The sequence below is a fragment of the Myotis lucifugus genome, unplaced genomic scaffold, assembly GCF_000147115.1.
Source record: "Myotis lucifugus unplaced genomic scaffold, Myoluc2.0 scaffold_713, whole genome shotgun sequence".
Classification (NCBI taxonomy): Eukaryota; Metazoa; Chordata; class Mammalia; order Chiroptera; family Vespertilionidae; genus Myotis; species Myotis lucifugus.
Window position 1 is genome coordinate 195019 of NW_005871761.1, and position 27308 is coordinate 222326.

The following is a 27308-nucleotide window of genomic DNA, read 5'->3' on the forward strand; positions in this document are numbered from 1 at the left end:
CCCAACTCCACGAAAGGGGGGTGAGGGACTGGGGGGTTCTGCTCGGTCTTCATGATGAAGGGGGTCAAATGAGGGAGGCATACGGGAACACCTATAAAGCTCAATTTAATGGTAACTACCATCATTTTACTGCAAAAAAGAAAACTGCTGAAATATCAGCCCTATTTCCCCTAATGGCGCATGCTGGTTGACAACAGTTCCTCTTGCCTCGAAAATTCACCTGCACTCAATTCTAGCACACATGCGTAAACACACACACAGGTGTAGTTCTCATTTATCTTGCACACTACATAATGGGAAGCCCCCTGGGCTATGGAAAAATGAGCTCCCCATAGAAAATATTCACACTACAATATGAGAAATTCTTTCTGAAGAGTAATACTCTGCCAATTTCAATAATGATTTTTTTGGGGGGGAAAAAAGGCAGCTGGACACGTTTACCCATCAGTAAGGAGAAAAGTCTTCATTTTTCTTCCCCCAAAAGAAACGCTAACAAGTGTCGCTGGGGAACATACCCAATTTTATAACAGGTATCAAATGTAACAGTTAACCCCCCCTCAAAAAAGCCCGAGGAACAAAAGCTCCCTCACTCCTCTGCCAGTGCAGACAGCACGCTGGCCTCGCGCACAGCAGGGACCAGAGGCAGGTGAGTGGCGGTCAGCAGAGAAATGTCAGCTGTTTTTGCAGAACTGACAAAAATAATAAATAAGCCAGACCTTCCTCTTCAGGTTTTGAAAACAATCCTCCCGTGCTTGGCTTGGATTCCAGACTCCTCTGACTCTGAAGCTCGCTGCAGCCATTTCTGCAGTTTTCCAAGCGATTTTAAAAAGCTTTTCTCCCGAGGACAAGACAAAGGCTTCCTGTGTTCTAAGCAGCAACTCTCGCCCCAGGGCCGCAAAACACTGACGTGCTGAGTTCAGCTGCAAGTCCCTAGACAAGTAATCTGTTACTAATTCTGCAAATTATTATTTTTAAAAGTGAGAATAAATTCAAGTTGATCTCAATAAGGCCCCTCACTTGCAGTCTCCTATGCTCTTGTGAGTGGCAAAGAGCACCAGCTCTGCTTCCCAAGGCGCCTTCCTAGGTGCCGCAGCGGCAAGGCACCCCCTTAGTCCTGGCGAGCCCTGAGAGGCCGGCGCTGTTATTACCAGTCCCACTGCGCCCACCAGGAAGGTGCGCACACCCAAGCCCTCAGAACAGTGCCCACGAGTGCCTGTGCCCACGTGCACTCTGTTCTCATCGCGCCTTCCAGAGGCTGGGAGCTGGGCCCTGCGCCAGGTGCTGGGGATAAAATGGTGAGCAAGATCATCTCTGCCCTCAAGAAGCTTCAGAGTCCAGCCGGGAAAGCAGAAAGCTCCACGATGAGCAGAAACCTGACCTGGCCCTCCGGGATGTGGAGGTGTTAGGAACCCCAGTTCAAGTGCTCACTGAAGGCCTGACCCAAGGGTCTCTGTAGTCAAATTAAGAGGAAAAGTACGTCTACACTACTGATTTGCAGCACTATGCCTATTTTCATTTAATCCAGTGGTTATGACATTCATTTAGAGGGTCATGACCAACAGTTAGACATGTTTTAACATATGTTGGCTAACTAGTTCTGGTGGAAATATGAACATTTGTCACATGGTAAGTAATATTTTAAAAGTTTGACAATAACTTGTTATAATCCCGATGATAACCACATTAAGTAGGCATTATCTCAATCTGAGGTAAGAAAACAAAGGCTCAGAGAGGTTAAGCAATATGCCCGAAGTCACACAGTTAACGGGCAGAGCTAGGATTCAAGCCCTGACCCACCAGACTTTGGAGTCCACATTTTCAAGCAGACACTATCATGGCCTTTGAGACAGAGACCCCAGGTCTGAAGTCTTCCTGGTTCTTATCAGGTATCAGCTTGGTCAGATCATTTCTCAACATCAGCTTCCTTAGCTATACAATAAGGAATTTAAGCACCAACGTTCCTTCCAGCAGTGAAGGAACCGAATAGATTAACCGATTCTTAATCTATACAGGGGCCCCCAGCACTCCATCTCTAAACCTGGCAATCACTCATCTCTTCTTCATTCCAAAGGGTTATATAAATGAGCTCATGCAGTATGAACCATTTGGGTTGGCTTTTTCACTTGGCACAACTCCCTGGAGATGCGGCCAAGCTCTATGTGTATCACCAGTTTGTTCCTTTTTACTGCCGAGTAGTAGTGGGTGGACCAGTTTGTTAACCATCACCTGTTGAAGGACATCTGGGCTGTGTTCAGTGTGGGGCTATTATGAAGATTTGTGGATAGGTTTTTGTGTAAATATAAGTTTTCTCTTCTCAGGGTAAATGCCCAGGAGTAGAACTGTGGACCGAAAATGTAAATGTGTGTTTCGTTTTATAAATTTTCTAGAGAGGCTGCTGTGGTTTTAAAAGCTCCTCAGGTGCTGCATATGAGCGTAACCAATGGACACAGACAGTAGGGGGGTGAGGGCACGTGCTGGGGGATGGGAGCGGCTGGGGAGAGATCAATGGGGGAAAAAGGAGACTCATGTAATACTTTAAACAATAAAAATTTTAAGTTAAAAAAAAAAAAGGAGTTTTACCAGATGTACAAACAAACAAACAAGCTCTTCAGGTGGTTCTAACACTCAGTCAGGGTAGAAAGCCACTCTGGGTCACATAGTTTCTAAAAGGATTTTGAAAAAACTATAAATCTCCTTTTAATTTGACATCTAAAATTTCCCCCTAGATTAATAATTGCAAACAGGTCTAGATCATTCATTTTTGTGGAAAATGTCTACTATTTGACCTAGTTGGCTAAGCCAATTGTCAGACCAACTAGTAAGATCATACTTTGCCAAGAAAAACTCCCTCACTTCCTTTCCCATTACACATATGTGTTAATATACATCCACATGATGACCATTTACTTCTGAATTATAATCCTAAAATGAATGGATGGATGAAAGGGGAGGTGACTGCATGAGCCTTTGCCACGAGTTACATGGATAAAATCAAAATTCAATCCTGTCACTACCATATTTTTCTTTTTTTTAAAATTGATTTCAGAGAAGGGACAGGGAGAGAGAGAAATAGAAACATCAATGATGAGAATCACTGATCAGCTGCCTTCTACTGGGGATCGAGCCTGCAACCTAGGCATGTGACCTTGACCGGAATCAAACCTGGGACCCTTCAGGGGTGATGCTCTATCCACTGAGCCATATCGACTAGGGCTTGTATTTCTTTCTTCTTTTTTAAAAAAAATATATTTTATTGATTTTTTAGAGAGGAAGGGAGAGGGATAGAGAGTTAGAAACATCGGATGAGAGAGAAACATCAATCAGCTGCCTCCTGTACATCCCCTACTGGGGATGTGCCCGCAACCAATGTACATGCCCTTGACTGGAATTGAACCTGGGACCCTTCAGTCCGCAGGCCGACACTCTATCCACTAAGCCAAACTGGTAGGGCAGGCCTGTACTTCTTAACAAGACTCTCATGCTTTGTTACCTTGGGATTCCCCACCCTTTGAGGTGTTTGAGGAGTTTATACCCCAGGTGAAAAGGGCACGTCTCCAGCACAGACAGAAGTCTCAGAGAGCTCCACTTTAGGGAAGAGTGTGCACAGAAGGAAGAGCTGGAGAAGGGTTGCTATAAACTCCAGGCCCACCGAACCCCTGGGGGGTCTTCATTCACCCAGGCGAAAGACTAGTGCTTGAGAGCTAGGGCTTGCTTTACTTTATCTACTTCATAAAAGGCCAATCTGCCCCTCCCCCTACACCTCCCCACCTCCCAGGAACTGAGTTTCCGTCCTGGCTCTTTCTCCCTGCAGCATCCATCATTACCCTCCACTGAGGGAAAGTACCAACATCTCTGAGATTCATTTTTCTCTCTTTCCAAAGCAGAGACTCTGGTACTTGCGGGCTCCTGCCTGGGTGGTGTGGGCTACAGGCAGTCTGGGTGCCCCTTGCCCACTGGCAGCAAGAACTTTGGCTCTCACTGCTGCCCTCCTTGAAAGTCTGGAATTTTAGAAATCGTTCTTCCTCACTCTCTTTGTCTTTGCTCTATGCCACAAGTGCTGGAAAAAAAACCAAACACCACTTGGAAAGGGCCACAGAAACCTTCTATTCCAGGTGGGTGGAGGCAGGCTAATGGGGCGCCTCGAGTAGGAATTCCGGGTCCCAGCCACAAGATGAGGACCCTGCGGCCGTGAGAGGTGAAATGGTCACCTAAGGCCCACAGCTAATTAAGTAGCAGAGCTGGGATTAGAACTCAGCTGTCCCACCTCCCAGATTTCTGATCAGGATTAAAGTAAATCTGCAGGAGCAAGCCCCCAGTGACTTCTTAAGGCACATCACTGGATGCCAGTGGTGGTAAAAGGAAATTCTGGACTGGACTATCCAGGGGTCCTGGCTTGCCTGGGTGGCTACATGAATATAGCTTTGGAGTAGATGAAGACTTTGAAAACAGGTAACTGAGGAATGAGTATGGAGATGCATTTATCCGAGAAAACAACGTGTTGTAACACAGAAGAGGAGAAAGTGACAGCATCAAGAGTACAGTACTTCTGCCCTAACTCAGCGGTTCTCAACCAGTGGGTCACGACCCCTTTGGCGGTCGAACGACCCTTTCACAGGGGTCACCTAAGACCATCCTGCCTATCAGATATTTACATTACGATTCATAACAGTAGTAACATTACAGTTATGAAGTAGCAACAAAAATAATTTTATGGTTGGGTGTCACCACAACATGAGGAACTGTATTTAAAGGGCCAGAAGGTTGAGAACCACTGCCCTAACTGGTTTGGCTCAGTGGATAGAGTGTCGGTCTGCAGACTGAAGGGTCCCAGGTTCGATTCCAGTCAAGGGCATGTACCTTGGTTACGGGCACATCCCTAGCAGGGGGTGTGTAGGAGACAGCTGATCAATGTTTCTAATACTCTATCCCTCTCCCTTCCTCTCTGTAAAAACTCAATAAAATATATTAAAAAAAAAAAAACAGAGTACAGTACTTTTTATCCATGGATATATTTTTTATGAGACCTTTTTGTTTTTTAAATGTAATTTGTCATTTCATAATAGTTGGTGATTTCTCACTGACATGTAAGATAAATATATAAAACTGTGGATTTAATTGTAAAGAATCTTTCATTTGCCCTGCTGGTGTGGATCAGTAGTTGAGCATCAACCTATGAACCAAGAGGTCATGGTTTGATTCCCGGTCAGGGCACATGCCCAGGTTGCGGGCTCCATCCCCAGTAGGGGGTGTGCATGAGGCAACTGATCAATGATTCTCTATCATTGATGTTTCTCTCTCTTTTCTTCTCTGAAATAAATAAAAAATACACTTAAAAAAAATTTTTTTTCATCTAAATGTTTCAGTCATTTTCTTTTTACCTCTATGTCAATGTGCAGAATTTTTAAAAAAGTATTCTTTTTTATTGATTTCAGAGAGGGAGAGGGAGAGATAGAAACATCAATGAGAGAGAATCATTGATCGGCTGCCTCCTGCATGCTCCCCACTGGGGATCGAGCCCGCAACCTGGGCATGTGCCCTTGATGGGAATCGAACCTGGGACCCTTCAGTCCACAGGCTGACGCTCTATCCACTGAACCAAACAGGCTAGGGCCGTGGTCAGCAAACCGCAGTTCGCGAGCCACATGCGGCTCTTTGACCCCTTGAGTGTGGCTCTTCCACAAAATACCACGTGCGGGCACGCACGTACAGTGCGACTGAAACTTCGTGGCCCATGTGCAGATGTCAGTATTTTGTGGAAGAGCCACACTCAAGGGGCCAAAGAGCCACATGTGGCTCGCAAGCCGTGGTTTGCCTACCATTGGGCTAGGGCAAAATGGATTTTTTAAAAAGAAAAAAAAATTTCTATTCCAATTTTCCTGTAAATACTTCATTTGATAGTACACCCAAAAATTCTTCTTCCATCACCCACAGAAACATCATGGAGATAGGAGCAGGAGGTGGGGGACTACTAAAAAGGTACTTGCACCCATCTCAGAGAAGCCTCTGGCAGAAAAGGCAGGCACGTTTCACAGTTGCTTGTGCACGCTCCCTGCCCCCAGCAATGGTGCTGCATTCACCCAAGTTCTGATTGTGGCGTCGCATTTTACAGAGAGGGCAGGGACAGTGAGGTTTGTTTGATTCAAGTAAAATGCTCAGAGGCCATAATTACCTCAGACTCTCCCGGGGTAGAAACCTGGAGAAGATGCTCCCACTGCCCCTAGAAAGACGGAGGGGACGATGAGAAGAGCGGCTTTGCCATCTGTCAGCCAGCTCTGGGCTAAACATTAGAAATCACTCGTTTTCTCAGCGAGGCCTTAGACAGTGGATCCTGAGACAGGGAGACTTGTTTAAGGAAATCAGGGGTGGGGGGAACCCTCTGTACACCTCTCTAACTGCAGATTAAGAAAGAGTTAGAGTTAATCATTTGACAAGGCTGGTTTGAGATCAGAGGTTGGCAAACTGAGCCTGAGGGCCAGCTGCCTGTTTCTGTAAACAAGGAGGTCCTGGAGCTCAGCCACCGCATTTGTTTACGTGTGCCCATGGCTGCTTCCAAGCTCATGGCAGGGCTGAGCAGGTGGGGCAGAGACCAGGTCCTGATTTAGATTAAACTGAAATTCATAGTTTTAAAACACTTGGCTAATGCTGTTCTCTTACATGTGGAGCTTACTTTTCAGAAAATTTTCTAAATGCAAATCACAGGAGACAAAGGAGAATTAAGCATTGAGCATCTATTCCCTCCCGCTGTAAGGCAGGCTAGAATAGAGAACGCCTCTATGGTGAGTGGGGGCATGCAGGATCTGGCCGGAGAGGGACACCTGGGATCTGCAGAATAAAGCAGGAGATGACATGTACCCTAAGGGACAAATGAACCTTAGAAGTTCAGAGCAGAATGAGAGGACTGGTGAGGGGACTGTAGGGAAAAGGGAGGAAGAGAGGGAAAGGAGGAGGAAGGAGAACAGGAGACAAGAGAAGATAAAGAGGCTGGGTGGCACCTGAGCCGGGCACTGAAGCAAGTCAGAAGATGAGGATGAGGACAGGCTGCTAGGAGGAGTCTTACCTGTCAATTTTGAGACCTATGGGCTGAGTAGGAATCAGCCAGGTAAGAGCTGGGATGGAGGACATGTTTCTGGGAGAGCAAAGAGAACAGGTGATTAGGCTGTGAATGGGGGAGAGACAGAAGGGCAGGGAGGTGACGGTCAGGTTAGGCTGGACCTCCCTGGTACTGGAACCTGCCCCAGGCCTTACAGAAGAGGCAGAAACTGGTCAGACTGGCTCTAGTAGTGGCAAGAAGAAAGTACTGGACGGAAAGGGTGCCACACCCAACACCAGCAGGGAGATTCCCGAATTGGAGATTCTACACCTCAAAGACTGTTAGAAAGCGTGGGTGCCAAGACTGAAGATGCTACCAATTAGAGTTATGTGACCCAAAGCTGGAGGGCGGGGCGCCAAGAAAGGCTCTGAAGGCTGAGCTCTAAACTCTTCCCGCTGGGTTCCAGGCGGCTGCTGACGGGCAGTCTCACGGGCGGCTCAAACTGCAGGAACACCACTCACGCCAATCCCATCTGCACCAGGAATAAACCTGGCCCCTGGCTTTCTTGCCTAGCACTTGTTCCAATCCTCCTGTTCATACACCTGTCTATACCTCAGTGTCCTGAATAAACGCTGGGTTAAGGTTCTTTGTGGTCAACTTCAAAGCTGAAATACTTTCAAACAGACCTAAGTAACACCTCCAAAAACGTCTAGCGGACTGAACTTTAACCTCCTGAAGGTTAAAGAACTCCAACTCACAGGAAAGTTAGAAAGTTCACATTGCTAAAAGTGTTCTGGTGAACTTCTGTCAAAAAAAACCCCCTAGGCCAAACCAAACAAAACACTGCAAGCCTTTGGAAATCTTTATTGCAAAGAAAAAGCGGTGGAATTCCTGCTTGTTGTTTGTCTCTGCTTTTCTAACCTTTCAGCTCACAAACAGCAAGACTGTGCCCCCTAGAAAGCTGTGGGGCAAACACAAACACTTTCCTTGACAGGATCTGTTTATTCACATATTTATTCAGGAGAACAGAACTGGCCCAGTGACCTATCCCCATCAGAAGACAGCTGAAAACAGAGGCTGAGGCAGGCCCCACTGCCCAGGGTTCTCGCTAAGATCAACAGCAAATCTCAAACTCTATATGTGGGGACCAACGTGGAGGAAAACAATTCCCGTGATTCTGTTATTGAAACGGTGCTCACAAGAAGAGGATTGACTTCATCAAACTGTAATGCAGAATGCAAAAAGCCTGAGGGACATTTCTTGTTCTCCGAATACATCTGTTGTGTAAGACACAGGCATCCAGAGATGCCAGAGGCCGGACATGGTGCCAAAAGGTTCTCTCTCGGTTCTTTCCTACTATAAAGACTGCTTACGATTTAGAAGAAGGAAAGAGAGAAATTGTGTTCATTTCCTGTTCCTGATTACAAGGATTTAGTCCCCAAAAAATCAAGGTTCTCAAAAGGGAGGTGAGGGAGCTGGGTGGAGGAGGGCAAAGGGGAGAAAATGAAGGTCCTCTGTAAAAGGGTCAACAACGACAAAATGTGAAAATAAACAATATGATAATGAACTGAACTTTCAAGGGAGACCCTGCACTTACTGGTGACTTACTAACTACAGCTGCTTGCTTCCTAGGTCTCTTTATCATTAAGTTCAGAACCTTTTGCTAATTTCTTTCAAATGGGTATCAAAGGATAAATGGGAGAAAAATGTCTGTGAAATGCCAAATGCAAACATTTGGGTGTTCCCATGCAAAGAACACAGTGAATACTCGTCACTGGGTGCAGTTTCCACTGCAACTCGACTCCACACAGTGGGTGAAAACAAGGCCGAGAGTTGTGAAATGTATTGATCTTAGTTTCTGGAAATGGTGAGCCAGGGAGGCTCTGTCCATTAACAAGATACGTGTTCAGTGCCAGACAACTTAGTTCTACTTTCCTATTGATGTCTCATAGGAGAAGCAGAAGCATAATTGCCCTAAAAAGGTAAAAAGCTTTTTGCTAAGGCAAAATGCAGATAATGCCATTAGTCATATTTGGTCTAAGAAATCACTAACACCAGTCAAATAAAAGAAGATCATGGGGTACTATTTGGAAGCAGCAGTTTAAATGGTCACCGTAGTTCCAATGGCCTGGAGTAGACTTTTTATGTGTGTGACCATAAACATAAACCGTTGTTTTAAACAGAGAAGAACTTTTACACCCAAATGATATCCCCTTAAAATCTTCACAATTAGTGTGAATCTATACAATTATTCCAAAAAGGTTCCCACATCCTATATAATAAAAGCCCAGTGACCATAACGGCGCAACAACCAGAATGATTGCTTGACCAGTCGCTATGAGGTGCATTGACCACCTCTCGGTCCCTCCCCACCCGGCCCACAGGCTCTGATCACAGGATGGCGAACGGGGAACCGGGGTGGGTGGTGGCGGGGCGGGACTGGGGACTGGTGAGCGGGCGAAAGATGGCCCTGATCACAGGCTAGGCCTAGGGACCCTACCTGCGCACAATTTCGTGCGCTGGGCCTCTAGTCTAAAAAATAATGGCGATCTCCTCTTTTAGAATCCCAAGGAGACCAGAGAAAAATCAATCAATCAATCAAGCCAAATTACATTTTTCCTATGTATATAAAAACATGCATTTTTTTAGAAAAAGGGATTACATAATACATACTGTTGCACACCTTGATTTTTTTCACTTAACGTATCATAGAAATATATACACGCATACATGGTTGGATGCATATGCAGACTGACAGGGCAGAAGGAGAAGACACTGGCCCACCACTATGTGAACATTCACGTACCATCTAGTATATTTCACAATCCCTGTTATAGGCCTACTTTATGGAAGACCAAATCAGACAAAGGAAGGCCAAGTTCTCTACAGAAGCACATCTGGTAGATTCTCTGCCAGGGTCCTGGTGATAGGCACTGCTAATTGGTTTCAAATTTTGGGGGGTGGAGTGGAGTTGAATATATAAACAAACCAGCAAAATAACAAATGAATGAATGAATGAAAGAAAAATAAATGTTTCTAGAAAGAACTTGTCATAAATGGGAATGATGAAAAACCAGCAGATAGAACAGAGGTCTTAAGGTCAAGATACAGCCACGGCTTCCTCAAAGCTATGCACCAAAACTTAGCTTTTCTTTGGAGGAAAGTGGAAACTTCAATTCTTACATGTGCACTGGAAGAACGGAGGGCTGAATCCAGCAAAACTATCCAATCTGTCAAATTACTTCCAAGCTGATGCTCAAAGGCCAAATCTTTCCCTGAGAGCCCAGCTAAAAAGATTCCTGTATTATCAAGGCAAATAAGAACTCAAATGCTGGAGAATTGCTGAGAAAAATCATCCTAAATACTTCCCCTCAGCCATTCCTCTTCAGCGGTGCCGGAGAGAGCTGTTAAGGAAATGGCTGACACAAACGGCACTGACAGGTTCACTACCACCTGAAAGGCAAAGACACTGACAACAACTTACCTCCATCATCCAGGGGCCGTTTTTGCACTCCATATCCATACACGGAGGGGTCCACTAGAGGTGTGGAATTATTCAAGTGAGGAATTGAATCAATTTTAGCAGCAATCTACAGAAGAAGCAGATTTAAATATTCAGGAACAAATCACGGCTCTATTTGAGGGAGAAAGACGAGTCCTCTTTAGAGGGCTGTTTTTTCACTGTCTCCCCCCGCACCTCCCCCCCGCCCCAACCTACATTAATGTAAGGCAATGTCATGGTAGTATAAACACTTTTCACTGTTAGCTGAGTTTTCTTTTGGTCTTAATAATAATGTGTCTTTAGAAATAAAATAGTACCAAAAGTGTGTCTTTTACAAGCAATTAGTATTTCTAAGCCATCACTTTAAAAATAGAGGCATACTGCATTTGAAGAAAAAAAGCAGGCCAAAAATGAGAAAAACTTTGCTCAAAAGGTTTTATCACAGGATTCCTTTAAGAAACGAATTCCCCAACAATATTTAAAAGGCCATGTTTGCTCAATTGACAACGCTTTAGGAATATATCCATCCTATTAACTGTAACATCTATAAAAGTGATGATGCAATCTACAGATATAAGGCAATAAGCTGCTCTTTGTTGGAAATGTCTAAACAGCGGGGGATGACTGTCCAGACTATTATAAGATTCCTGCGCTTGAGAAAGTAAGATAATCTGAGACCTGTTTCAACTTTTAACATTTTATTTATCATCAGTTAAAGAACAGAACATAGCTATTAAAAAATTTCCCCCGAAACAAATGCTACATAGACTCCTTACTTATCTACTTTGTTCTCATTAGGAAATTATTGTGATCTTCACAATAAATCAACTCTTTGATTTAATCAAAGGAATGTCTATAGCAGTTGCTCTTGATGTTACGCCCTGAATTAAGCCTAGCACACCTGTCTCAGAGAGCAAAGTCTTCAGTGGAAATTCTGAACTTGTCCCAATGTGCCCAGAAGTGTGAGACCTTCCAGGACCAACATAAAGATAAATTACCTTAAACAAACAACTAAACACAATCGGGAAAACCCCAGGCAAGACTTAAATGTCCTGGAGTTAGGGCTTGTCCCTTCCATTTACTGGTTCTGTGATATTGGGCAAGTCCGTTTCTTCTCTGCTTAAGATCCTCTGGGTATAATACCATCTGCTTCACAGTTTTTGAAAAGATAACAACATACTCTGAACACAAAAGAGCTTTGTACACTGAAAAGCACTTCACAAATACCAGGGCTGTAAAACAAGGCAAATCACCCAACAAATGGTGACTGCCTACTATGTGCTAGGCTGTTCCAGGCACCAAGGTTCCTGTGGCGAACAAGACTAACCAAGCCCCTGTTCCCTGGAGTTAGCAGTCGGTGGGGAGTCACGGGTACATAATAAACTGAGCATTTCAGGTGGCAATAAGCATGATGCCAATAAAAGACAATGACATATAGAGTGCTTGGGAGAGCTACTTTATATAGGGCGATCAGGGCAGGACACTAGGAGGTGACGTGTAACCTGAGACCTAAATAATGAGTAGCAGCTGGCTACACAAAAATCTGAGGAAGAGCTGTCCAGGAAGAAGAAACAGCTTATACAAAGGCCTGAGGCAGGAGCAAGTTTGGTAGGTATAAGCCTAAAAGAAAGAAGTCAATGTCACTGGAGTAGAAGGAATTTGATGTGTTCTAAGAAGTGGGCAAGAGCCAGCTCACACAGGGCTTTACTGATCCTGGTAAGGGGCTTGGATTTTATAGGAAGGGTGACCAGAAGCAACTACAAGGCTTTCTAAGGGAAGTAATGTGCTAATTTGTTTTTAAAAGATCCTCTTGGCCAAGACAAATAGATTCTAAGTGGACAAGAATAGAAACACCATTAGGTGTTCTAATAGGAGGTATTCTAAACCAGGGCAAACTCTGGTTGGTGAACCACCTGCTTTTGTAAGGAAAGCTTTATTAGAACAGAGCTACACCCATTTGTTATCGGTAAGGAGTTGCAGAGACCATATAGTGTGCAAAGCCATACTATCTGGACCTTTAAAGAAAAAGTTTGACAATCTCAAATACTAAAGATAGACAGCCGATAGAAACTCCACCTCCTATATCCAAGCAAGCCTCTATGGGCAAGTGGCCATTTGCCCTTAAACAAAAGGCCATATACATCCTGCCTAACAGCATTCTATCATCTATTTGCCAGCTTGCTCCCTTATTTGTTTTGGATAAGCTTGCAGAGGTTGGCTAGTTAAGATGCAAAAGTTACCTGTAAGGACTCAGCTGGTAAAGCAGGTGGGTTAAAAGGTGAGAACACGCAAGAGCTTGTATCCACAGAGACCCTCTCGTCTGCCACAATAAACTGGCTAATATAAGGGTTTTCAAAATTGGCCTAGTTGCCCTAGCTGGTTTGGCTCAGTGGATAGAGCGTTGGTCTGCGGACTGAAGGGTCCCAGGTTCGATTCCTGCCAAGGGCACGTGCTTGGGTTGCAGGCTCAATCCCCAGTAGGGGGCGTGCAGGAGGCAGCCAATCAATGATTCTCTGTCATCATTGATGTTTCTATCTCTCCCTCTCCCTTCCTCTCTGAAATCAATAAAAATATGTAAGAAAAAAAAGACTGCTCTAGTTGTTTTTTAAAAGACCGACCAAAACATTCTCAGAAGACATGATTACCCCAAAACACCAAAGAAAAGGGTATGACTATCAGTGGAGTCCCTCAACAGTGTGCATGTGACCTCACTCTCAAAGACGAGGCCTCAAAATGTGCACTCTACCCTTCAGGCACTCTCCCTGCTCCCTTCTGCTGAAACCTCATCTTCCACATCTTTCTCCTTCCTGCCAAACTAGCTAAATGCTATTCCTGAGTCCGCCAGTTTCCTGTTCCTAATATTGATTATATCAGTAAGTGTCCTTCCAAATTTGTGACTGAGACTTTCAAATGTTTTTAATCCACTATTTTATTTTATTTTTTTTTAATTTAGTTTTTTTAGAGAGAGAGGGAGAAGGAGGGACAGAGGGACAGAGAGAGGGAGGGAAGGAGGGAGAGACAGACATTGATTTGTTATTCCACTTATTTGTGCATTCATTGGTTGATTTTGCATGTGCCCTGACCAGGGATTGAACCTGCAACCTTGGCCTGTTGGTACAACGCTCTAACCTACTGAACTATCTGGCCAGGCCAGATGTATTCTTAAGTCATGTTTGCTTCAGGCATCTATAACTAGGGAAATTTGTAATAATGGTTAAGAGGTGTAGCTCTGAAGTCAATAGACTGCATTTAAACTTTGGCTAAACAAATGTTAGATACAAGTTTAACATTAAAATATACAATTGCATCACAATTTACATTGATATTTCATTGTATATTACAATATACCATAAAATTCAACGTGTTCGTTTCTTCATATAAGTGTAACTTTATTCTAGGAAATATGAAATATCTACTAAAATAACCAGTTGAAATTTAATGAGTGCTCACTATGTGCTAGGTACTCTAGGAGCATTTTAAACATGCTATCTCATTTATTCCTTACAATGATTCTCTAGGAGGCTGGTGTTATTATTTTCATTTTTTAAAAAAAATATATTTTTATTGATTTCAGAGAGGAAGGGAGAGAAAGAGAGAGACAGAAACATCAATGATGAGAGGGAATCATTGATTGGCTGCCTCCTGCACGTTGGACTGAGCCTGCAACCCAGGCATGTGCCCCTGACAGGAGTCGAACCTGGGACCCTTTGGTCCGCAGGCGGACGCTCTATCTATTGAGCCAAACAGTCTAGAGCAGCGGTTCTCAACCTGTGGGTCGCAACCCCTTTGGGGGTCGAACGACCCTTTCACAGGGGTCGCCTAAGACCATCAGAAAACACATATATAATTACATATTGTTTTTGTGATTAATCACTATGCTTTCATTATGTTCAATTTGTAACAATGAAAATACATCCTGCATATCAGATATTTACATTACGATTCATAACAGTAGCAAAGTTACAGTTACGAAGTAGCAACGAAAATAATTTTATGGTTGGGGGTCACAACATGAGGAACTGTATTAAAGGGTCGCGGCATTAGGAAGGTTGAGAACCACTGGTCTAGGGCACTATTTCCACTTTTAAGATAAGGAAAAGTGAGGTTCAGAGAAGCTGAGTGACCTGTCAAAAATCATGCATCTTGTAAGGAGCAGAAATGGTATTTAAGCCCAGGCATGCCTGACTCAAGTCTATAACCACAGCACTAAGCTACCTCTCTTTCCTCCACCTAATACTTTCTTAAACATATTTCACTTCTCAAGGACTCAAACCTGGTGGTTCACAGTACACAGACCTCAAGCAATTCCTCACGTTGCAACTGATCATTCTGAACAGCAGCTGCTAAGGAAAGTAGGGTACATTCTCAGTTAATGGCATCGGCCAGAAAACAAGAGCCACCGAAGCCAGAATATTCCTACAAAACCAAGGCCACTTCAGTTCTTATCTGAAAGCATGACCTTGAGGGGACTCTGCTACCGATTTTCTACCACTTCCATTACTTTTCCTGCTTTGGAGGGTAGGTGGGGAAGAGAATGGGTTATCTCACTACCTGCGCTGTTTTAAGCACAGAAAAAGATGAGATATAAACGTGAGAGACTTAATTTAACCTCCACTGCCGGCAGCCAGCGGAAATACGAAGGAAGGGAGCACTGGCCCAGGAATCAGTCAAGAGTTAGGTTTCCAGCCAGATCTCCCAGTGTATGACCCTGGGCAAGACCCTCAATGGCCTTGCTCCTCGGTGTACACACCTGTGAAATGCAGGGACGAACTAAACCAGTGTGTTCCACAGAGGGGTACACAGGTGATTTTGAAAGGTGCATGGATGAATATATATATTTTTTACAGTTACCTTCAATACATGGCAAAGTTTTTCATTTATGACAATGATTTAGCTTCCTTTTTGAAAAATATTTCAAACAAACCCAAATTTTAAAACGATTTTAAAATATTAACAGAATATTGAAGGTTCACTGCTAGGGCAAAAATCACAAAGATAGGACACAAATTACTGAAGTTCACAAACATGGCAATTAATTATTCCCAGTGCACACCTTTAGAACTAAATTTCTCTGTTGACAGGTTTTGTAATCAAAGCTCATCCTATAAACCCAAATAGGAAGCTGTGACTGTGTCCACAACTTTACACTGATTAGAACTTTATATGAAATGGAAACGGGCAAAGCCGTCGAGCACCACCAAGTCTTCCACATACGATGCCCGTGCTATCAATATAGCTACTGATGATTTTCAGGGATCCAACAAGTAGAGGTGGAAGCTCACACCACCCAGGGAGCAGGAACCCAAATTACCCCCCGAAACCCCTGCTCTACAGTTCCCCAGAGTGGCCTTGCTCCGGACCTGGAGAATGCACGGGCTGGACTGAGAGTCTGCTCCCCACGGCCGAGCCGGAGGCTAAGAGAAGTTCAGAGGGCAGGGGCTGGAGTCAGTGCACAGGGGCAAGTCCTAGTTCTGCATCCCACTACCTGGTGGGTCACAGTGAAGACGGCACTGTATCAAATGTACTGCACGAAAAGCCTGCTGTGGCCCCATTTAATCTTCACAGTGACCTTATAAAGTAGCTACAATGCTCATTACTGTGGGGTTTGGGGCCTGCCTGGAATTGTATCCATGGGGATAACAGGGTAACAATGTAGAACAATGCCAGGCACATGGTAAGGAACAAGACCGTTTGCTATTTTAACCTTTAATTGAAGAATAATGCTCCAGAAAACTACACGGATACGTTTATAGCTCACTGAATTTTCGCTAACGAAAATGCCTGTGCAACTAGCATCCAGGTCAAGAAACAGAACATCACCAGGGCCCCAGAAGCCTGCCTCAGGCCCCCTTCAGTCACTACACAACTCCACCTCCCCTAAGGGTAACCTCCTAACTTCTAATATTAGCTATTTTAAAAAATTATTACTAACATCAATGATCTCCATTTTACACATAAGGAAACTTAGGCTTAAAGAAAGTAGATAACTTGTCCAGTGACTAAGCTAGTAAGTGGCATAACCAGAACCTGAGCTCATATAGTCTGAAGCCAAGCTCTTAATAACCACTTCACTACTTTACCACCTGGGAATTTTGTGACTATCAAATGAGAGAACATCTATGAAAGTTGTGCCTGGCACCAAGCATAACACAAGCTCAACAAATGGTAGCAGAAGTGTTGGCAGAGATGGGGCTCCGGCTGGTCCTGCCCTATTTACTGGCATTGCCAAAACAAGGAATTCTATATACCAATCAAGTAAGACATCAGCTCTTCTTAGTACCTTTTCCTGACAACTTCGTGCCGCCCCATTTGGGGAGAATTAAATATCCCCTTATCTGTGATTGCAAAGCACTTGATAACCTAGCTCTAAATAGCAGAATCTCACCGAGAAAGTTACTGGTTCCACTGTCTCCTCACAAGGAACTCTCAATCACCTCAGTAACCCTGGGACAAAGAGTCCTTCACTGGGAGCTCCAGGGCTCAGCTTGATAAATTCTTGAATTTATATACAAAACCAATACATATTTCTGAGGAGTTCAAAGTTTTCAAGAGTCTTTAAAAGGTCCATGTTCTGCCCGGCCGATGTGGTTCATGGTTGCAATGCATGAACCAAGAGGCCGCCGGTTCGATACCCGGTCAGGGCACATGCCTGGGTTTTGGCCTGGATCCCCAGTGAGGGGAGTACAGGAGGCAGCTGATCAATGTGTCTCTCTCATCAATGTTTCTACCCCTCTCCTTCTTAAAAAAAAAAAAAAAAAAATCAATAAAAATATATCTTAAAAAAATAAAAGGTACATGTTACCAAAGTTAAAGAACAGCTTCCCTAATGCATGGCAAAATGCTTGGTTCTCATTAAACATTTGCTAAATTTGCCCTAGCTGGTTTGGCTCAGTGGACAGAGCCTTGGCTTGCGGATCAAAGGGTCCCAGGTTTGATTCCAGTCAAGGGCACATTATACCTTGGCTGCAGGCTCCTCCTGAGCCCAGGCCCTGGTCAGGGCTCACGCAGGAGACAACCAATCGATGTGTTTCTCTCACATCGATATTTCTCTCTGTCTTTCCCTCTTTCTTCCACTCTCCCTAAAAATCAATGGAAAAATATCCTTGGATGAGGATTAACAAAAAACAAACACAACATTTGCTAAATTTAAAGTGCACATGGAGAAACCCATCTGTAGGAAAAATGCTAAGATGACCAGCTGAGGCTGAAAGCCGAAATACTGTTCCAGCTGGGATTCCCCCACCAAAGACCCTAAAAATGGCATGTCCAGTAGTTCTCTCCCCTCCATTCCATCTAATTCCACCAGCATCCTTTCAATGCTTTGTTCAATGACTCTGCTGATGTCTCACCGAAATGAAAACTATGCAACTACCTCTGCGAAGGAACCAAAATCCTCCTTAGAATGCACAAGACCTGGGTCCGAGAACAATGGATATATTATTTGTGTGCCTCTGAGAAAACTGCTTTGTTTCCCTTTGGCTTATTTTCAAATATAAAATGAGAGATATAACCCTTGTCCTGAATATCGCACCTGGTTGTTGTGAGAATTTAATCCACAGTAAGATAAAACCAGCTGCAAAGTTGTCTTATTTATCTTTGCACTGTCCCAGCATCCAGCGAGCAGCCTTGGACTCAGCAGATACTCAAATAAATGGCAGGTAATCTGAATCACATCACTACTTCCATTAACACCACTCAGTCTTGCAAGTGATTTGTTCTCATCTGGTATTAAGATAAAAGTGCCTCCAATAGAAATATTGGCTATTCTTTCCCAAGTGTCTTTACAACGAAACTCAAAATGCAAAACATTTTCAAGAGAGACAGTTCTTAAGGGTAAAAGGATTGCACAGAAAAGCTAAGGAGAGGAAAGTTTGAACAGACACCCAATACAGTAAGTCCTCACTTAACGTCATAAAAAGGTTCTTGGAACCGCAGGGAAATAACATATAAAGAAACTAATTTTATTGTGCTAATTGACATAAGAGTAAAATTCCTATGACATCTCATCAACGTTATAACAAAACAATATTGAACGAAAAGACGTTATTTGAGGACCTGCTGTATAACGTATTATAAAGCAAAAGAGCTAAAATAATATCACCAATTTTTTTTTTTTTCAAATCCAGCTCATGGCCTTGAAGGGACCACTGAGATTATTTAGCTCAACATTTCCTAAGTTTGATCCACAGAATGGAGTTTGGTTTTATGAAAAGAGGGTATGAAGTGATTTAACTTCAGGACATTTAGGCCTTAGTGCACATAAGCATATTAAAGGCTCTAAGAAGTCTTGTAGTAAAGAAGCCAATTCACCTTTATTTAACCCTGTATTCCCCATGGAAGACATAGTAACAGCCTGTAAATCAAATGTTGGGAAAGACTAACCTAGTCCAAGGTCACGCAGCTACTTGCAGGAGCCTTAGATTGCCCAACTCTCCTCCCAGTTTTTTCCATTATAAATTTCAAATAAAACCTAGAAATGATGGGCTCACAACTGAAAAAGGATAAGAAAAATAAAGGCTGTGGATAGGCACCCCAATGGGCAGTGTAAAACATGAGCAAAGTGGTGGGAATGAAGGCAACCAGAGTCAACGCGTGTGCAAAGGGGCAGAGGCCCCCCAGTCCTGCCGAATACAGTACTGCCACTGCAAAATGCGGGAGCAGTGCGGAAGCTAGGAATCTCCATTTTTTATGTGAAATCATTCTGGTTTCTAAGTGCTGGCACTGTGTGAGTCAAACAAGGCATGCCTGCAGGCCCACTGGGAGCCTCCCCCAGCCCGCGGGCCATGGGTTTAAGAATTCTGGTCCAGGTAAATCTGAATCTACAAATAATTGGGACTTCAGAGAGTCATCCTTTCCCCTCTGAAATCAATAAAAAAATATATATATATATTAAAAAAAATTTTAAAGAAAGATAGTCTCAGATGAAAATGAGAAAAGCCTTAGAGGCACACATACTATTCACTTAGAGCAGGGGTTCTCAAACTTTTTAAACAGGGGGCCAGTTCACTGTCCCTCAGACCGTTGGAGGGCCGGACTATAGTTTAAAAAAAAACTATGAACAAATTCCTATGCACACTGCACATATCTTATTTTGAAGTCAAAAAACAAAACGGGAACAAATACAATATTTGTATCTGCATGTGGCCCGTAGTTTGAGGACCCCTGACTTAGAGTCTACCTTTCAGTACCAAACATGAGGTTCAGTGCTTGCATTAGTGTGGTGACCCAAAAGGACTCAGTCCCGTCGCCAATTCTTTAACAGGGCTCGCTCTTTGCAGGGTACGCTGCTGGGTCCTATCAAAGATACAGAAGCAGCCCATAGATTTCCTGTAGACATTGGTTTTCTTCAAGTGTCTGAGGAAGCTAAAACGAACGCACATGCAGGAGTAAGTCCCTAGTGAAATGACTTGAGATACTGAAGCACTGAACAGGTAAGAGATGGTCTCAGTGGAGTATAAATGAAACCGAGTGAACAGGCAGCACATTTGACTTTGAGTCAGAAACGTCGTATGTTAAGGCAGGGTGTCTCAGGGAGTACCCAACACCAACGAACAGAGGCTTTTCCTTGTAATGGTGGATGCACATTCCCTGAAGCAGATCTGGTGCTTGTGTACAGCACTCACGCCAAATCACCTACTGCCCAGGCTCAAAGTGTGAGCCAGCAGCCCTGGGAGGCATTCTCTGGAGGCCCCTCACTAATCAATGTATTTTTTTTAAAGTGCTGGTAAAGAATAGGTTCTAATGTTACTCTCTATTGATTCTACAATGGCTTGATCACAATCATTTGGGTGCAGAATCAACATAATGCTCAAATCCCTGAGGCACCAATTACACTGTATTCATGTGGATAGAATACTCTGGAGTTACGCAATTCAGAGGCACTGACTGGGTCTAGATCAAAATAGAACCTTCAAGTCCTAAAAAACATTAGCAGTTTGGCCAGATCCTTTCTTCTATTTACTAGTAGTTGATGACTGGCAGACAGTTGGTGGAGCTTATGGAAGGCTGGTGGGAGTCTATCATACACTGTGATTTCGCACTGTCTCGTTAACATGCAAATGTGCAGTCACTTGATGACGGATGCTCCTAAACCAGCAGTGGGCTTTCTGGAAAGATTTTATATGCTTAGAAAACAAGGTAAAACAGATTTTTATCTCCTCATCCATAATCTCCATGAGGTCCCCTTATAACCTAGACCAGTGATGGCGAACCTTTTGAGCTCGGCGTGTGAGCATTTTGAAAAACCCTAACTTAACTCTGGTGCTGTGTCACATATAGAAATTTTTTGATATTTGCAACCATAGTAAAACAAAGACTTATACTTTTTATATTTATTTTATATATTTAAATGCCATTTAACAAAGAAAAATCAACCAAAAAAATGAGTTCGAGTGTCACCTGACACACGTGTCATAGGTTCGCCATCACTGACCTAGACAGACAGGGTAGAGGTGCAGCGTAGCTATAGAACAGGATAACCTATTTTGGCTTTGAGTCCACACCCCACCTTTATTAGGATCCTGCCCTCTCTAAACAGGTTGAAAAAATAGTACTTTATTGTTGCTAACCTGCCAATGACAGAACTGAACATGATGGTTTTTTTAAATACCCAGCAGTATTCGATATTCATCTTTGGGACTGAATCGGATCACATTTCCACACCTGTGTACTCCCCTACAGAATGGCTGGGTTATCCATTTCTGCCAAACACTGAAGTATAACTGAAACTGACTGAGCATTCAGCACACAGGACTTTGAGTCAGAAACATCATATATTAAGTAAGCAAAAGCACAAGAAGGCTTCTAGATGCTAGCAGGCAAGTTGAGTAGATTGGGTACTGAACCCTAAATACCCAGACTTAATAGAAACTGAAGATTCAAATCCCAGCAGGATCAACTCCTATGCTATCATCATCTTCTAGATAAACTGAGCACCATAGAGCTTCCTGCTCTCTGACAAACTGACGAGGGCCTTATAGACTGTTGCTGGTGTTTATGAGGGCACATAAGAGGGGGAAAGCTTTGCAATCATTTAAATAAATACAGTTTTTACTTCCAGTTATTGCTGGGGGAAAATCGCTGTGTATACTACAGAGAAGTAGAACCACCATCATCCAGATGCCCAAGTAACACGAGATCCTTTCAGGTAAGTTTTACTATAAGCATACAATATTTTAGACTTCCACCATGCCATTCTCGCCCAATGTAAATCTAAAATTACCCACAAACCTGTTTTTTTTTCCTTTAGTTTTTAAAGGCCATCAAATCCTTGGAGATAGTATCAACCTCCAGCAGTTAATATTCAGATGTAATACACTTACAGCAGTGTCTTCATTGGGCTTATTACTGCTCCAGTCAATGGTGCATTTCAGAGCTGGGAATATTTCCAATGAAGTTCCTCTGCTAGTAGTACAACCACTGCTCCAACAATCCACATTAGGTCAGCATGTAACAGAGGGTCTCCCCCTCTCCTGAGTAGGTTGTCCAAGAATATGAGCTCAACCACTGGCTCAAGAGAAGCAGAAAGTGTTCTCAATGGTTCAAAATTCATTTTACGTTCAACTAGATAGGCCTTCTGCACTGAGGATCTGAGCTCTTTAGGGTAGTGACTATAATTCTTCCTGGATACAGGAGGCCAACAAGGTGACTGTCACACATCAGCACTGACTGAAAGCCATTACATATCAGTAGCCAGTGAGAAACAAGGTTCAGGACCTTGTGCTGGAGAGGAGAGCATGTAACACGCTGGCACGCAGAGAGGTGGAAGGGGGGCGGGATGGCATGTTCATCCATTATAGCCACTGGTTGGCTCTGAAGTCTAAGTATGATGGATACTCACTACTGTACTGGTTGGTGCCTAGGCAGTAAGTAACAGGTCATCAGATAAAATTTTAGGTGGAACCGATAGGTTTGGAAAGTTCTGGGATCCAATGTCTACAGGAGCATCAGTATGAAAATGAAAAGTCAGTATCTGGGACACGGGGAGGGCTCCCTCCCCTGGAATACTGGAAAGAGATGTAAAGACCACATCTTCAAGCGACCGAGTGGATCTTCTAATACAATGAGTCCTGTGGCTTTCTGTTAGGAATCAAGCAGTAATTAGTTACAGCCCAACTTTTACAATGTCAGTTAGGATGCCTACAATTCAAGAGGAAGAGACGATGAGCACAGCAGAAGTGTAGGTGTTAGCGCTACCTTGTAAGGTCTACCCACAATACAAGGATGTGTTCTGTTCGAAGTCCCATGCCCGAAGCCCCATACGGCAGGCCCGACATTCATTCTCCAGGGAAGCATGTAACCTCTTAAAATCAGTTTATTTAACTCTGACAAAATGCACCTCACTGTCAGATGGGCAAGTTTCTTTGCTGGAACGAGTCCACATCACCTTCTCCCCGAGAGTGGAGAAACTATGGCCCAGAAGGGATTTCTACCTCTTATGGACCACCCACATCCACTTAACATTCTCCGCGCTTCCCTCTCCAAGAGGACCCTCCAAAACAAAGCACTCCTGAGTTAGACAAAGTCCCAAGACGATGTTTTCCAAGGATAGAAGCTACTGGGCCTGAGACAGCCGCCTCCTGTCCATACCCGGGTCCTCACCGTGAGCTCCCCAATCGCGAGCCTCAGAACCCCGCGCTGGCAGCCCCGCAGGTCCAGCTCCCGCCCCACGCGATGGGGCAGGCGTCCGGGGCAGCCCCTTCCCCAGCGGCTGCCGGCCCCTGGGAGACCCGCCCGACAGGCTGGGCCTGGGCCTCGCGGAGGCGCCTCATGCCCGGGCTCCTCGGGCGGCAGGAGCCCCAAGGAACCGCCAACCCCGACTGAGGCGTCAGCCGGGCTGCCTCCCGCCCCCAGGCCGACCCCCTCCTCCCATCGGGCTCGGGCCGGCCCCGCCTCGGGCTCCCCTGCTCCCGCCAGCCGGCCGCGCGCGTACCTGCCGGACCCGGTGCAGGGCGTCCACGAAGCCCTCGGCCTTCATCCCCACCGGAGCGCTCTGCCCCTGCACCAGCTCCGCCATTACCGCCCCCGCCGCCGCTCGGCTCCCGGTCCGGCCTCCCCCTCCGCTTGGGGACCCGTAGCCGGAAAGGGAAAGCTGCCCCACTTCCGGCGGAAGGGAAGACGGGACACTCGACGCGAGAGAAGCCGCGTCGCGTCTGAGGGACCAGTCGGGCCACGTGACCGCGGTCCGGCCGGAAGTGGGGGGCGGGGCCGCGGGGGGCGGGGGCGGGCCCAACGCGCGGGGCCGCCGTCGGGTCTGGAAGGACAGGTCGCGGCCCCGCCCCCCAGGCGTGATTTGGTCCAGGTTGGTCCATGATGCTAACGGGCTCTTGAGGCTCGGATGGGCCCGAGGCGTCCGGCTGGCGGCCGCTTGAAAACTGAGAGAGGATGACGTGGCTCTCCCAAGACAGCACCCAGCAGTGCTGGCTCACGAAGAGCCTGCCCCTGGCAGCCCTCCCAGGCGTGGCCATTGGTTTGGGAATATTGGGAACTGAGCGCTTTGAAATGGCACCGTGAGGACCCAAAGGGAGGCTGGAGGACAAAGAACCACAAATGTCAGTGCCCGGTGTTTGCAGGGAGTCCCAGGTCTGAGTTCCTGCACCGTCATCGGTTTGCTGGAGGATGGGCTAACAACACACCTGGGGTTGCCTAGCAACACAGCTGGGGTTGCCTAGCGACACAGCTGGGGTTGCCTAGCAACACAGCTGGGGGGTGGGGGGGGACGCTCCCAGTGGAAAACCAGCATGGCGTCCTCTTACACATTACTCACTCTGGGACTCTGAGGAAGCAGGAAATACCGCAGGACCACCTTTGCTTCCGTGCCTGTTGAGTCAAGACTGACGTTATTGCAAGAGGGCTTCGTGGGATGCTTAACGTTTTTTCCATGGTAGTAGCTAGATATAGATATTTCAAGGCAAGAGAAGGAGTCCTAGTGCAGGAACACACTGAGCCTTTGAGGTGGATCTTAGAAATGAGCAAACAAAACCCCAGAAAAGAAGCAAGGCTTAGGGGCTTCTAAATACACCTTGTTGGAGGCAAGTATGATACCAAGGAGTTGGATTTTAATGGAGAGTCATGTCAAGCATTTTATGCCTAACTTGAAGTTATGAAGGCAGATAGGCACTGAGAAAGGGAAATAAAGAAGTAAAATCCGCCTGGCTGGTGTGACTCAGTGGTTGAGCGTCCACCTATGACCCAGGTCACGGTTGGATTCCCAGTCAGGGTATATGCCTGGGTTGTGGGCTCCATCCCCAGTATGGGGTGTGCAGCCGGTCAATGATTCTCTCTCATCATTGATGTTTCTATCTCTCTCTCCCTCTCCCTTCCTCTCTGAAATCAATAAAAATATTTTTTTTAAAAGAAGTAAAACCCATTGTGACTTCTCTGGATCCCTTGTGTCAGCATGCAGGGCCAATAACTGGCCGATAATCAAGAGCAGTTCTTCATTTGTTAGTGACTTCATTACCAGACTGTGAATTCCTTAGGAACAGAGTCTGAGTTTTATTTGTTCCTGTATCTCTAGAGTTTGGCATATAGAAGGTCCGTAGGAAACTTCTTTAGAACTGAGTAATGCCAAATTAGAATAATTCCTAGATTATGGGAAAACAAAAGAATTTGGCAAAATTGCAACATGGAAGATGATTATTTTCAGACAAAATGTTTCAACCCCTGTAGGAAAGCAGGTAGTGGGTTGGTTGCTGTTACTGTGCTCTCTTGAGGCAGGGCTAACACTTGCCAGCACATCTCTTTGTGGCCCAGCCTGGGTGGGTTGACTGTTTTAACTTTGCTTGTAAAAGTCAAGGATATGTCATCAGCCTTCAGGAACTCGGATGGGCTTCACTGACCCAATTTTAGTGATACTTGTGTTTTGAATATATATATATTTTAAAATCTCGTATGTTTATTCATCTACATTCCAGCTGGTTCTCTCCCTGAGTATAAGTAGTGAAATCAGGGTCATTGGCCCAAACATAAGCTATGTTAAAGTTTGCTCCAAAGACCACAGAATGTCTGGGTAGGAAGACAAGGTTCTGTTTCTCCCTCTTTTACTGGTTTACCAGCGTTGGGCAACCCACTTATTTCTTGGGGCACATCACTCAAACCCCTTCAAGTCTGCTGTTATATGTTCTACTATCACCCTGGACTTCATCATCTTAATGTTTATCACCACTGCTTTCACGTCACCATTTAATTATTTGTTTATTATCTGTCTTATCTATTACGATAAAACCTCTACTGAGACACACCGTGCTTGCCTTTAGCATTGCTCTCCCTACCACCTAGCACAACGCCTGGAATTTTGTTGGCACTAATCCATTTCGTGTTCACTTTTGCATAAGGTGTGTAGTATGGGTCAAATGAATCTCCTTTTCATGAGAATATCCTATTGTTTCTGCACTAATTATAAATGGGATGAGCCTTTCTGCATGGAATTGCCTTTGTACTTTTGTCCAAAAAAATCAGTCACATATGTGCAGGTCTATTTCTGTTCTCTCCATTAACATATATGCCTATCTTTTCACCAACACCATACTGTCTTGATTACTGTAGATTTATAGTAAATCTTAAAATTAGGTAGGATAAGTCCCCCAACTTTATTCTTTATCAAAATTGTTTGGCTATTTAAGCTCCCTTATCTTAGCAAAACATTAGCTTGTTGATATCTACAAAAATCTTACTGAGATTTTGATTGAAATTGTGTTGAATCTATAGAACAGTTTGGGGGAAACTTATCTTAACAATTGCAAGTCATCCAATCAATCGACATTATGTATCTCTGTATTTATATTCATTTTCTTGTTATTCCTTTCACCATTGTTTTGTAGTTTTCAGGATAAAGATCCAGAATATATTTTGTTAGCTATAGACCTAAATTTTTATGTTTTTTTCTACTATTGTAAATGGAACTCTTTTAAAATTTTGATTTTCAATTGTTCATTGCTGGTATATAGATATTGATCTTTTATATTAAACTTTTATCCCTAAACTTTGTTAAACTAAAAACAAAAACAAAACTTTGTTAAACTCATTACTTCTAGTGGCTTTTGGGGGTAGATTTCTTGAGATTTTGCTATGTTGACAATTATGTCATCTACTAATAGAGATAGTTTTAGTTCTTCCTTTCCAATTTGCATGTTTTTTACTACTTATTTCTTGTCTGTGGTGAGAGTGGACATCCCTGAAATGTTCCTGATCTCAGGGGGATGGCATTCATTCTTTTACCATTATGCATGACATCCCTTGTACATTTTTTGTAGACATCCTTTATCAAGTTAAGGAATACCCCTTCTGTTCCTAATCAGTTGAGAATTTTTATCATGAATGAAAAGCATTTGTCAAATGCTTTCTCCATATTTATTAAGATGATGATAAGCATTTTATTTTTTTAGTCTGTTCATGTGGTGAATTACACTGATTGATTACATCGATTGATTTTCAAATGTTGAATCAGTCTTTCTTTCCCATAACAAACCCTACTGAATCATGATGACTATCCCTTTCATTGCATTTTATCCTTTTAGCTGGATTCGATTTGCTAATATTTTGTTGAGCGTTTTTGCATTTATGAGGGATCTTGGTCTATAGTTTACTTGTAATTTATCTGTCTGGCTTGGTGTCAGGGTAATACTGGCCTCATAAAGTGAGGTAAGAGGTATTGCCTTCTCTTCCATTTACTGGAAGATGCACTGGTCTTATTACTTCCCTAAACGTTTTGTAGAATTTGCTAGTGAAGACATCTGGACCCAGAGACTTTGTTTGCTTGTGTGTTTGTTGTTATTG

General features: G+C 44.1%; 1 protein-coding gene across 3 annotated transcripts in view; it reads right to left on the bottom strand.

Annotated features, from left to right (window-relative positions):
* Window positions 1-23633, bottom strand: part of FUBP3 (far upstream element binding protein 3) — a 53992-nt gene extending 30359 nt beyond the window's left edge. Inside the window, exons 1-2 of one of the 3 annotated variants that reach the window (XM_023746633.1) lie at window positions 23464-23633; window positions 10515-10620 (exon numbers count right to left, since the gene is read on the bottom strand). In XM_023746633.1, coding sequence (XP_023602401.1) covers window positions 10515-10620; window positions 23464-23547 — 190 coding nt within the window. In that variant the 5' untranslated portion in view covers window positions 23548-23633. The remainder of the gene's footprint in view (window positions 1-10514; window positions 10621-23463) is intronic. The other 2 variants (XM_014447773.2, XM_006105671.2) reach the window with 2 other exon arrangements.
* Between the last annotated feature and the right edge of the window lie 3675 nt (window positions 23634-27308).